The 13,156-nt window shown below is 37.6% G+C and overlaps 1 protein-coding gene across 2 annotated transcripts in view; it reads left to right on the forward strand.

Annotated features, from left to right (window-relative positions):
• The window catches only part of CFTR (CF transmembrane conductance regulator), a 1,712,697-nt gene that overhangs the window by 1,310,044 nt on the left and 389,497 nt on the right, over positions 1-13,156 (forward strand). For both annotated transcript variants that reach the window (XM_044088720.1, XM_044088721.1), the window contains one exon: positions 1,508-2,243. In XM_044088720.1, the coding sequence (XP_043944655.1) occupies positions 1,508-2,243 (736 nt within the window). The remainder of the gene's footprint in view (positions 1-1,507; positions 2,244-13,156) is intronic.

Raw genomic sequence — 13,156 nt, forward strand, 5'->3', positions numbered from 1 at the left:
TAAGCTTAGAAAGTTGCTAGAATAGTATATTTTACATGTGCCTGAATTTTCTAAAGGACTTGAACTCTAAAGCTCAAATGTCTTTCATTATTTAGTGACAATAGTTTTCAACAATTTTCCAGAAAACTACAAATTTTATGAAGAAGAGGCCAAAAATATGTAGTCAAAATCTGGATATTCTGTGAAAGCCTGGACAGTTGAGAGAATTTTGTAGAATGAGGGAAATAGATTTTCTCATTTTCAGTGAAAATTAATCTTGAATGATGTTTGTGCAAGTGTTCAAAACTGGAATTAATTTACACACACTAGGCCCTCATTCTGCCATGAGTCTCTTCCTCGAAGTGCAACCACTAGTTCTGTAAATAAAGTCATAATATGACTGGACAGCATGGTACTTTTAGAAAAGCGCATTGCTAAAAGTGATTTACAACACTTTAAAAATGCTTTAGATTGGTATATATTGTGAGTATATTTTTAGTGAACTATTCACAGACAATTACATTTTTTCCCTTCTATGATTGTCATTGTTATTAATTATATATTGTTTAATATTTAGGTTGTTGACTGCGTGGCACAGTGAAATGATGCTCTGACTAAGGCCTAGACAAAACAGGTTTGATTAGTAGCACCTGTGCTGGTGTAGTCAAGAGTGGGTGGGTGGAGGTTTAGTGATGAAACTTTGCCTGCTCACCATTTTGCAGGAGAAGGTGTGGTGACATGCTGAAGGCGCATCTTGAGCATGTGCACCTGTGGTGCGACCAAAGATGTTTGACTGGTGTTAAGGGCATCTGCCAGAGGAATACATTACCAGGTAAGCAGGGGCAGTCTCCCCTTGGTTCCTTTGTATGTCTCCTTCTTAAGAAGGCTCAATACATTGGAAAATATAAGGCATGTAAGAAAAACCTTTTCAGTGTATATGACTGTGCAGCTGGAAGGCACTCATTTTCTCTCTGCCTCCTTGATGTCATGTTAGGAAGGATATTGCCACCACATCATGGGTGGACCTCTGGTACTGGACATGTTTAAGTAGAGATTGGAGAGAGACTATAGCCAGTGGCAGATATTCTGGTTGACAGAATGGACTCCAGAAAGAAAAACAAATATAATATTTTTAATAATTAGCTTAGTGAACTGGTCCATTACAGACTCATATCGACCATTACTCAGCACAAGACAATAAAAGTGCACATTTATATGAATGCTTAGTGCTTATTAACATTAGTCAGTGGTTCCCGAGGTCCATCAGTTTGCAGTAGTCAATATACAGCATATGAGTAGACAATAAGTTATTGAATAGACACACATTAAACGGTACACATGAGGTAAAGAAAAAATTCTGTTTTCTACCCAAAGTATTCCTTAAGTCTGATTCATGCTAATTGCTATATAAAAAAGGAGCAGAAGCAGAAAGGAGTTATTTTCTGTGACCTTTATCAGTTTTGTTACAATGTATTTATCACTTCCAAGCAGCAGTATTACTAAACTTTCTTGTACTGCATTTGCCTAGGTGTGTCTGCAAGATGATGTCTGACAAAACCCGAATCCTAGTGACATCCAAGATGGAACACTTAAAGAAGGCAGACAAGATCCTACTTCTTCATGAGGGCAGTATTTATTTTTATGGTACTTTTTCTGAGCTCCAGGCTAAAAAGCCTGATTTCAGTACCCTGCTTCTTGGTTTTGAAGCTTATGACAATTTCAATGCAGAAAGAAGGAATTCCATTCTAACTGAGACATTCAGACGTCTTTCTATAGATGGAGATGCAGGAAATATGCGCAATGATCAGAAAAAAGTTTCTTTTAAACCACCACCTGATTTTACAGAAAAAAGAAAAGGTTCTCTTATAATGAACTCTCTGGGTTCTACTAAGCGGGTCTCAGTACTACAACCACCTGCATCATCTACTTTAAGCGGAACAGAAGAAAATCTCAGTGAAACAGAAGAAAGGAGGCTTTCCTTAATTCCTGAGGCAGAACAGGGAGAAGCTGCATTGCCACGCAGTGACGTTATGCCTAGAGGCCCTACATTTCGAAGGCAAAGAAGACAGTCAGTGCTACAGCTGATGACAGGATCTTCAGCTGCCAACAACCAAGACTTACGCAGGCGTCGCAGTACATCGATCCGCAAAATGTCAGTCGGTCCTCACGCCACATTGATTTCTGAAATAGAAATTTATGGCAGACGAATGTCTAAAGACAGCTATATAGAAATTAGTGAAGACATTAATGAAGAAGATCTAAAGGTAATTTCTACGTTTTAATTACACAGCTCATAAGCATTGAAGTCTGGATTTCAAATTGTCATTGAGAAGAAAGCAGTTGCATTATTTTTATTGTACTGTGTAAGTATACAGAATGCATTTAAGCACTTTAAACAGAGCTTTCTTAAAAAGTAAAGATGTTGCTTATCCTGTAAGAGAATCTAACCCAGAAAGGTTCAATCTACTGTCCAAGAGATAGCTGCAAATAGGAAACAAAACAGACAATATAACACATGGTACGGATTTTCAAATGTCCAAGAAATTAAAACATTTAACTTACCCAATGTGAATAATAAGGTGTATAAATGTTATGGTCTCCAAAGGTTTCCTAAAATATAGTTAGCTCCATTGGTATAGAGGATATGGGGGTGGGAGGGTGGGGGGGGGGGGTTCGTATAATGGTTAAGGTGTTTACCTCACAGTCACAGTGTACACAGTTTGATTTTTCATCTTTGAAAGGGAATTGGCTAGGGTTAAAATGGTCCACAAAGACAGGTAGCCTAGTACTTACCTATGTACTTATGAGGCAATAAAGATCTGACTGTGACCCAAGTAACCTGAGTTCAGTTAGGACCTTGTGCACCTACATAAGGTAAGGAGGGAAGAAGAGATGATGCCTAGCACGAGTAACTCTTTTTGGGGATGGGGGTGGATAGGAAGAAGGAAACATGTGTAATGGCTCAATTTCCATGGTTGAATTACTGGTAGAGACAGGGATAACATGACGGTGATCTCTGAAGTGAAGTAGGGCACGTTGAATACATTGCACCTGGAGTCATGTACACATTTCACAAAAGACCCCTTGCATATCAGTCTATTAGATGCTGCAGGCATGTGTAGGGTTTAAGAGAAAAAAACATCTTTAATATGAGGATGACAACTCCCACTCCTGGCTTACTCAGATGTCACCCCAGTAGACTGAAGACATAAAAGGATTCTCATCTGTAGAATAAACAGGTTGATAGGTGGACTGGGGAGCAGGGTACAGGGACCAGAAGAGGAGACTAATGGAAACAAAAAATTTCTATATGGTGAAAATGTTCCCTATGAGATGGGCATATACGTATCTTTTTCTGTCTAAACCCTGTTATTTTTATTGTATTTGAAATCATCCATTCATGTTATAAAACACTTGTCTGGATGAGGGTCATGGTAGTAGCAAGTTGAGCAGGGTAGAGCAAACATCTCTGTTTCCAGCAAGAGTCCCCATCCCATCCTGTGGGAAGCCCAGGCATTTCTAGGCAGTATGAAAGATATAATCCCTGCGTGTTGTCCTGTTTGGACCTCAGACCCTTCTCCCTAAGGGCCATGGCTAGTACATCCCCTATAGGAGATGATTGGGGGCATAGTCACAGGGTGCCTAAATCACCTTGGTTGACTACTGTCAACACACTGTTTCGGTGGTTGCATTCAGTAAGGCTTCAGGATTGTTAGGGTCTTTACTGTATTACAGAGATTAAGACCATCTAACTTATGAAGAAACCTCATTTCTCCTACTTCACTCTCATTCTGAAACTCATCACCATAGGTGAGGTTGTGGAGGGAGACTGGCTGGAGAACTGAGAATTGCATCTAATGAATCCCCTCTAGCTTCACCACCACAGTCAGGTAAAATGGCTGCAGTACTAGTACTGCTGCTTCCATCTGCTTGTCAGTCTGCAGGTCCTTCATACCTTCAGTGACCAACAAGACCTCAAGATATTTCAATTTTACAACCTACAGTAGCTGCTTCGTCTTCATCTGCACAGTGCAATGCACTCTTTTTTCAGAAAAAAATGCATTGTCTTTGATTTGGAAAAAACGATTTTCATTCCTGCTGCTTCACACTAAACACTGAATTATTCTAGTGTTTGTTGGAGATTACAGTTACTTGAGGCTATTAGAACAGCTTCACCTCCAAATGACAAAAGCATAACCCTCACGTCCCAAAACCAGATCATTTCCTGACTTTGGCTGCACCATAATATCCTCTCCATGAATATCATAAACAGCTGGGTTGACATCACCTTTCATTTGTGCTATGTTCACTCTGAAGGTATTTGATTTCAAGCTGAGAATGTGAATATGACTCTGACTGAATTTGTGAGAACACATGAAAATCTTCTTCTTCAGCCATTTAATAAGCTAGTATTTTTTATACCTGCTTTTGCATTCACAATGAAATTTAGTCTTCTTTCCAATGGAGTCTTCCTTATTCTTGTGTAACTTTTTTATTTGTATTCTTATTTTAATTATATTGAAGTGCATAGTATTCATTTGTCAAACACTAATATAAATATCTTGCAAAAGTTTGTAGAATACAATATGTCAGTACACTTTATTTTCTAGGACACAAGCATGATTCAGTTTTTGAAAGTCTGAATTGGCAGAGTAAAACGAGTCCAGTGATAAAAAGCTAAACAGTATGTTTTTTAATCATTGCTTTTTAGGTCAGCCTGATAAAAAAATGGTTAGGTTTACATATGCATCAGCACAGATTTAGGTAGGGGGTAGACCAGTGTCATCAAATGAAGGACAAATAAAAAAAGATAAAAAAACAGAACATCAGGCAATAAATCCTCTATATTAAGGCACTTATTGTAAGTGTGGTGCTAGCAGATACTCTGCTACTCATGAAAACTGTTCTGTAATTCTTCAGTACAAGATATTGTACATATCATGCTCACGCACTCACATATTCCATATTACGACCTACGTTCTGCTATTTGGACTTTTTGGCATCACACGTCTTTATTAGGTATAAGCTTTTAGTTCTGTTATCTTTCTCAAAAAATCAACACATATATCTTTTCTATAAAGGGAGATAGCTTTTGCTCTTACTTTAGAAAACTGTTTCACCAAATCTGAGTGCACCTGTTTTCTCTCCTTAAAGTGATGAGGATTCTTCAGTTTTAAGGCATCTCAGATACCCCTTTCCATAATGTCATGTTTGTGATTGTTTCCTGAATACCAAGGAAGTAAAGATCCTTCTGCTGCAATCTATAAAAAATAATTAATAAAAGATCTGGAGATTTCTTTTCTGTCTGCTTCAACCTGTGTGTTATCGGATCCAGTCGGATCTGAGGCTGGCACTTCAGACTCTTGGCTTTGAACTTCCAACTAACTTCCCATTAATCTCTGCATTACCTAGTCTCCTCAGATCCCATTTGCCACTGTTCTGTGATAGACATGCTCTCTAGAGCTCTGTGGAGATACGTGTTTTAAAGTGTTTTTGTACTATACAAAATATATATATATATATATATATATATATATATATATATATATATATATATATATATATATGTACTTTTCCGTTATCAGGGCAGCACTTTCAGTGCGATTGTTCAGCTATAATCCAGTTCCTTAACACGTCTGTTAACCACATATCTGTAAAAATTGTTTGTGTTACTGCATTTTAAAAAATATAAGTTATTTTTAAATTTTACATACATTTGGTTAACAGACATGTTAAGGTACAAGATTATAGCTGAATGATCGTGTTGAAAGTGTTGCCCCGATAAGTTACAAAGAGAGAAAGTAAAAAATAAATAAATACATCAAGTTTGGATAACATTTTTTTTTAAATAGTCATAATATGCTGATATATATACCACATTAATTGCATAAAATGAACTATCTCTGTTTAAAGTGTCTTACTTTAAATTTCGTTCATGCAGTTTTCAAGTCATGATCTGATTGGCTATCACACACCACAAGTCCATGCCAAGCCTCTGTCACTCCCTTCCCCATTCAACTCGCTGGCTTCGTTTAAATAATTTAGTTTCAACCAGTTTCTTCTTTTTTAATGTGGATAGTACACTTAGTTATTAAAAATACATGTTTTATAGTGTTTTAAATCAGATTAGCACATAAGGTACCTATTGTGACTACTGGCATAGTATAGGGGAGCCGCTTTTTTTGTCTTTTCAATTAAGAGCAGCGAGAGGGTATTTCAACCTGCCAGAGTACAAACTGCAAATTTTGCATCAACTGTGATATGTAGCTAGACCCTGGTGCCTTTGTAAATACAACTACAGGATGTCTGTTCTCTGTCATTTAAAATACAGAGATGTATTTTGTACAGAATGGAAAAAAAAGACTTTCCATACTATAGGTACTTCTCCGTCACTATTGCTGTTACTTGAGAATGCGTTTTTTTTAAAGTGGCAGACAGTACAAAGAAAGTGTTTCCTTGACAACATGAATAAGCCCGTTTTCAGTTATTAGGAAAGAACGTAATTGGAAGAAGTTAATTTCCTGATGTTTATCATTAAGTTATGATATACTAGTATCTTTATTTGCATATCATTGACATCATTCATTTGTTTTTTTTTTACTGTTCTGTTACTGGGCAAACACTTTAAATGTGGTTTCTGAGCTTCGAATCCAGTGTCAAACCATGAATTTTTGATGTTAATCTTAACAGATGTGTGTAAAATAATTAAATAGATAATATTTAAAAAAAGAAGCTGTAACTTTTACATTTTACACACACCTGTTAAGATTAACATGAAAAATATATGGTTTGACTCTGGATTCGAAGTTCAGCAACCGAATTTGAAGTGTTGCCCCAACAACGGAAAAGTACAGTATAATAATTAAAAGTAAGTATATATATATTTATATGTGTGTATTGTTAGAGTTTCACTCCTCTCCCTTTTCCCAGTAGGAATTCACCTAGGTGAAAATTTTAGTGTTGCACAACATTGGTTCATTTGTCTTTTTCTCATATACTTACAAAATGGTTAGGCCCTAGCGGCCATTTGGTGTTTCTGAATTTCAATTTAGAGTGTGTATTTTCCCTTGGTGGCTTATTATGGCTGCTCTCATTTTTCCTTCAGTTACTTTTTTTCCACCAGTGTCTTATGTGTTTGTAGGTGCTATGTTTTTTTTTTTTTTTGTTGCTGTAGTTGTTGAACAGACATCCTGTAGTTGAACAGACAAATATATATATATATATTTACTTTTAATTATTATATTGTACTTTTCCGTTATTGGGGCATCACTTTAAATGCGGTTGCTGAGCTCCGAATCCAGAGTCAAACCATGTATTTTTCACCCTAATAATGGACAATTTCAACTACCCCACCATTAACTGGGAAAACTACTCATGTACCAACTTTTGTGCTCAACGTTTTCTGGAATTCATAAATTCCAGTGACTTGGATCAACTTATCCATACCCCCACCAGGCGCAGCAATATCCTAGACCTGGTTATTATCAACATGGGCAACTGGTGCTCCACACCTGAGGTCAATTCCTTGTTGGTCAGATCTGACCACAAGCTAATCACCCTAGACATCCATATCCCTCCCCCAACCCCCATTAGGGAAAACACCGTAAAAAATTTCTCCAAAGCCAACTTCACTCTTCTTAAGACAGAAGTGGCAAACTTCATGACACCCATGCTGACGGACAATAGAGGTATGACTGCTGAATCCTGCACAAATGCATTTTGTAAGCACTTACACGAATGCATGGATTGTGCAATCCCTAACAGAACCAAGATGCTATCCTCCAAAAAAAAGAAGCCAATCTGGCGGTCCCCTGCCATAAACAAGCTCTACAACAGAAGAAAGAAACTGTTGCAAAAAAGAGTAAAATCCCATGATTGGAGGAACTCCCTGGTCAACCTCAGTAAGAAGTTGAGATCCCTCATAAAATCCTCCAAAGCTAGTTACGAAAACAAAATCGCCACTGACTTTAAGGACATCCACAAAGCATTCTGTAGCTATGTCAAGAATCTCAATGACAACACTCAGATCTGCTCTGAGTTACAGCACAATGGCACTAAATATACAGAACCAACTGATATTGCCAACATCCTGGCAGATAGGTTCAGTGCTACCTTTACCCCCCTCATCCCCTAAAGGGGCCATCTCTGTATCAGAAGAATGCAAAGTTTCTGTAATCACAGCTGCACAGGTAAAAAACACATTCTCCAAAGCCAAGAACACTGCATCCATGGGACCTGACAACATCCCAGGCAGCGTTCTACATGAACTACAGAACGAACTGGTACCCCACCTAATTACACTGTTCAATCATAGCCACACCTCAGGTTATGTGCCCACTGAATGGCACACAGTGACGGTTATCCCACTCCACAAAGGGGGAGCCACCAAGGACCCCAGAAACTACCGCCCCATTAGTCTGATGAGCCTGCTCTGCAAGGCTATGGAACGTATCATTATGGAACTTATAAACAATGACATTGGTAATCTCCAAACTCTGGACCCCACCCAGTTCGGGTTTGTAAAAGGCAGATCATGTCTCCTAAACCTGATAGACTTCTTTGAAGCGGTCACCAAAGCTGTAGATGAGGGTAAGGTAGTTCACACAGCCTATCTAGATCTCTCCAAGGCTTTTGACACAATCAAAAGGACCAAACAAATAAAACTCTGTAAAATGACAAAAGGCACACTGTATCGGCTGTGAACACCAAATTTAATGAAAAAACAACTGTCACAAGTTAAGCGCTTTTCATCCAGTAACTTACTGGACTTCTTCAGATGTTAAACAACACATTGACACTCGGTTATATATAAAAAAAAAACATCCAATCAGCGATCCCTATTCCTGAAACAAACATTACTTCCTATAAACTTACTTCACGAATGTTTAAAGAAACAACACTAAAAATTGTTTAAATCATTTCAACTCGTCGTAGTCAGTTAATTTCATTAAAAAAAATTGACTTATGAAATTCATAAATAAATCACGCATCACAATCAATGTTAATTAAATTAGATGTGTTTGAGAATGTTGAATTTAAACAATGTTAAATAGGTATTTTGAATAAATATTAAATAGTATGACGTTAAGCTTACTTGTGTAAGTATTTTGACATTTTAGTCATTCAAACATTTGTACATTTCCCTACAAAGTAAACACATAACTTGTGACAACTACCATCAAAAACCCCGAAGAAACCCAAGTGTCGGTAAATAGATGTTTTCCACTATTATTTGGTTCACTGTTTATTATACTTTATACTCTACTTATCCCTCATCCATCCTATTCTCACCTATATGTTGTTGTTGTGTCTTTCGGCTTTTCCCGGTTAGGGGTCGCCACAGTGGAACTCTGGTCCGCTAATGATTGGCGGTAGATTTTTACGTGCTGGCTTGCTGGGCCTAATGCACAACCTTCAACGAAGGAACGCCCATTCACGCATGTCGCCACACAGAAGGTGCTCTAACTGAGAATCAAACAGGCAACGTCTAACTGTGAGGTGACAATGCTACCGCAGCACCACCACCGCCCTATTCTCACCTATATAATCTCCTCAATTTTAATACACTGGAAATAGACAACATTTCGTTTATCCAGGCCCCTTACTAGCATCTAGTCATAGTTGCCAAAGTAATTCCTGTTTTTCTAACAGTAAACTCACAATGGAGTGTCTACCATCCCCTAAAACTTGTTGGATAACCCTGAAATTAAAGGTGTGTCCTTTGTTCACGTTAAAATGCCTTGCTAGAGCGTTGTCATTTCTAGCCTTTGCAATACTGTAGGTATGCTCATACACTCTCTCTTTAAGTTTTCTATCTTTCTTTCCGATATAAAATGCTGGACAAGACTGACACTGAGCAAGGTAGACAACAGACATACTGTTACAATTGTATCTACCCTTCACTACATAAAGTACATCACGTATTGTGAATGTGGAACCCGTTGCTATAAACCTACAGTAATTGCTTTCTTTGCACTTAAACATGCCAGGCGTATGCACCACATCGTGTTTGTGATGTTCCGTCAGGGCTTTTAAGTTCTTTCCTTTCTTGAACACTATCTTATGTTTATCCCCTAACTTAGTAGCTAATTCTTCCTCTGTAGAAAAAATTATCCAATTTTTTACAATAATATCTTTCACAGTGTAGGCATCACTACTAATGGATTTGAAAAGCTTGTCACATAACTATAAGGAGAAAACAAATTTGTTACATTTGTATGTGTACTGTTGATCATAACAGTGTTTTCCATCCCTTCATGATCTGTGTTACCCTCAGCCATGTGTAGGTCCAATATCAGTTTGTATGCCCCTTTTGATCTCTTTGTTTGAACCTCACACATTATGTCATTCACAAATTTGCTTTGATACACCCTATTCGTGAACATTTGTCTTAACAGTTCACATTCATTGAAAAAATGGCTATCCAATGTGGTCATTCTTGCAGCACGCACTACCTGACCTTTCAAAACAGATTTTTTCTGGTGAAGGGGGTGGGAACTGGTGAAGTATAACATCGTATTGGAATATGTTTCTTTTCGGTAAACTCGAGCTATGTAATTTCTTAAGTCATTATCTTTTTCTAGTAGTATATCTAAATATTTTATACTATTGTTACTATAACAACTCGTAAATTTCAAAAAACTTGTTGAATTAAATGTCATAGAATTTTATTAGCTACTGTCATGTCACCTTTATTCAATATACAAACATCCAAAAACCTTGTGTAAAACCAGATGTTTTGCATTATTCCATCATTGTTGAATACAAAATGTGCCTCCCAATGGGCCATCACTAAATTAGCCATACTGGCCCCACATGGTGAGCCCATTGGGATCCCTGTCTGCTGTAAAAAAATCTCACTATCAAAAGAGACAAAGTTTTTAGTCAAAATTAAATCCAGTAAGATTTCAATTATTTTAACTTCAGTGTCAGGTGCACCATGGTGTATCATCCTTTCAACCTCCCACTCTATTCCCAAATCGTGTGGTATCGAAAAATGCAAATCAACCACATCCACTGTTAAAAAAATTTATTTCATTATCATATTCCAGGGTACTCATCGACTCTAAAAGGGACCAAGAGTCCTTACAGATTTGTTTCTCCTTTAATACATATTTTTCAAGATAGTATCCACATACTTCGCACTAGCATAATTAATAGATTGTCTAGCGTTAACGATTGCTCACATAGGGGGGTCGTCTACACTCTTGTGTAGTTTGGAAACCCCAAATATGCTTGGAATCTTGGGTGACAAAGTAACTATATAGTCCAAGATGGATTTGTCTATCAATTCATCAAAAAAAAAGTTGTCACAGTAAATGTGTATATCTCTATGAGCCCTGTTTACCTCATTAATGCTAGAACTCTTGTAAATAGAACTCTCCAGAACTTTCTTCATACGTGTGTTATAATCAGAAATGTCCATAATAGCTAAACATACACCCTTATCAGATTTCAACACACGTACTGGTAGAGTTCTTAAGTAGTTTAAAGCTATGTGTTCTGCTTCACTAATGTTCGGTAAAACATTTGTTTGTTGTTTTTTAAGTGAATTCCTTAGTTCAACCTCACACATAGTTTCAAACACCAAAATCGACGGATAAAATGGCGGGTTAAAAGAACTTAAAATACGTAGGTCTTTAGTTTCATTACCAGTATCACCATACATGAGTTTGAAATTTAACTTGCGTGTAAACATTTTTAAGTACACCAACATCTCAGGCAAATTACATCTCGTGGTTGGGACAAATGTAAACCCTTTTGCAAATAGTTCCACTAAAACTGGGTCAATGTCAAAAGCAGAGTAGTTGTAAATGCTAAAGTCACCTGCGTAATTCACCAGTTTCTTATATGTCCTTCTTTTAATATGCACGTCCTCAGGGCTAACACGTTCTACCTCTTCTTCTTGTTCGTATTTTGTTTGCTTTGGTTTCTCGTTGCTCCCATGGTGTTGTACCCTCTCTGGACGTTTGTGTCCACATCCTCCCGAAAAACCTGCTGTTGGTTTAATTCATAATCCATCCCGTCCTGTCGATTAGAGCTTTTAGGGGAATTGTTAGAAAAGTTAGACATTGTACCAAAATGCACATTTGTTTTATTCGAATTAAAGGTACGCTACTGTGTGTTGGAAGCATTCCTTTCTACATTGTTAGTTGAGCCCATGTTCGCTCGCAAATGGTCGGTAGTGTTCTTAACCATTAGTGGGCATGGTTTTGGATATGCCTCCCCATTTTTATATGCTGTCAAATCTTGGTTTAACTTTTTTAATTTTATGTCCATATTCTTTGTCATTTGTTGATCTATAGAATTAAAAATTCTCTTATAATCGTAGGTATACCTTGAGAAATCTTCATGGTTTTGGATTTCACTATTCATTTTGCCAACAACTGTTGTTAATTGGTCCATTTCTATTTGATAATATTTCGACATTAAAGTTAATAATTCAAGCCCATGCCTGTCAAACATTGCAACAGGGTCATTGTGAAACGCTGACCCTGGTTGTACTCCATTGGGATACAGTCAAGACCGTAACCCCTTAGGCACCACATGTTCACTCTTACATTCTTCAAAATACTTAACTTCCAGTTGTAATTTCCATAGTTTGTAAAGTTTGTGATCGTCAGATGTCAGTAAGCTTGCCAGTGCTTCCTCCACTCCAGTTGGAGACTCGTGTATACATGGTATTACTGGTCTCCTAAATGTCGGTACTTCCTTGATCCATTTGTACCATAGATGCATAGATTAGTACTAGGCTAACTGCCCTTTTGGGCCATTTTAAGCCTAGCCAATTACCCAATGTAAGAATCAAACTCTGCACCTTGTGTCTGTAAGGTAAACACCTTAACCATTACACCAACCTCCCACCCCTAAATTGACATCAGGAGCCCCATTCGGCCCCGAGGCTTGCACCACACTGCTCGGACCAGAGTCAATAATGTTAAAGTTCGAAACTCGTGGTAAGTTTTGGGTTCGTAATACACCCTCTGATTGATTGTTGGAATGTACATTAAGGTTGGTACCATCAGGAACGGAAAAGGGATCAGCCCCTTGTTGTGTACAAAACAATTTTGGTTGACTCAACGAATCCACTCTTTGTGTTAAATCCACCAAACGCTCATTCATCACCATAATTAGCGCAGTCAAATTACCAATTTCATTTGTTGTAGTACTTGCTAGT

Source organism: Protopterus annectens, chromosome 11.part0 (genome assembly GCF_019279795.1).
Source record: "Protopterus annectens isolate FY-2018-M chromosome 11.part0, PAN1.0, whole genome shotgun sequence".
NCBI lineage: Eukaryota > Metazoa > Chordata > Ceratodontiformes > Protopteridae > Protopterus > Protopterus annectens.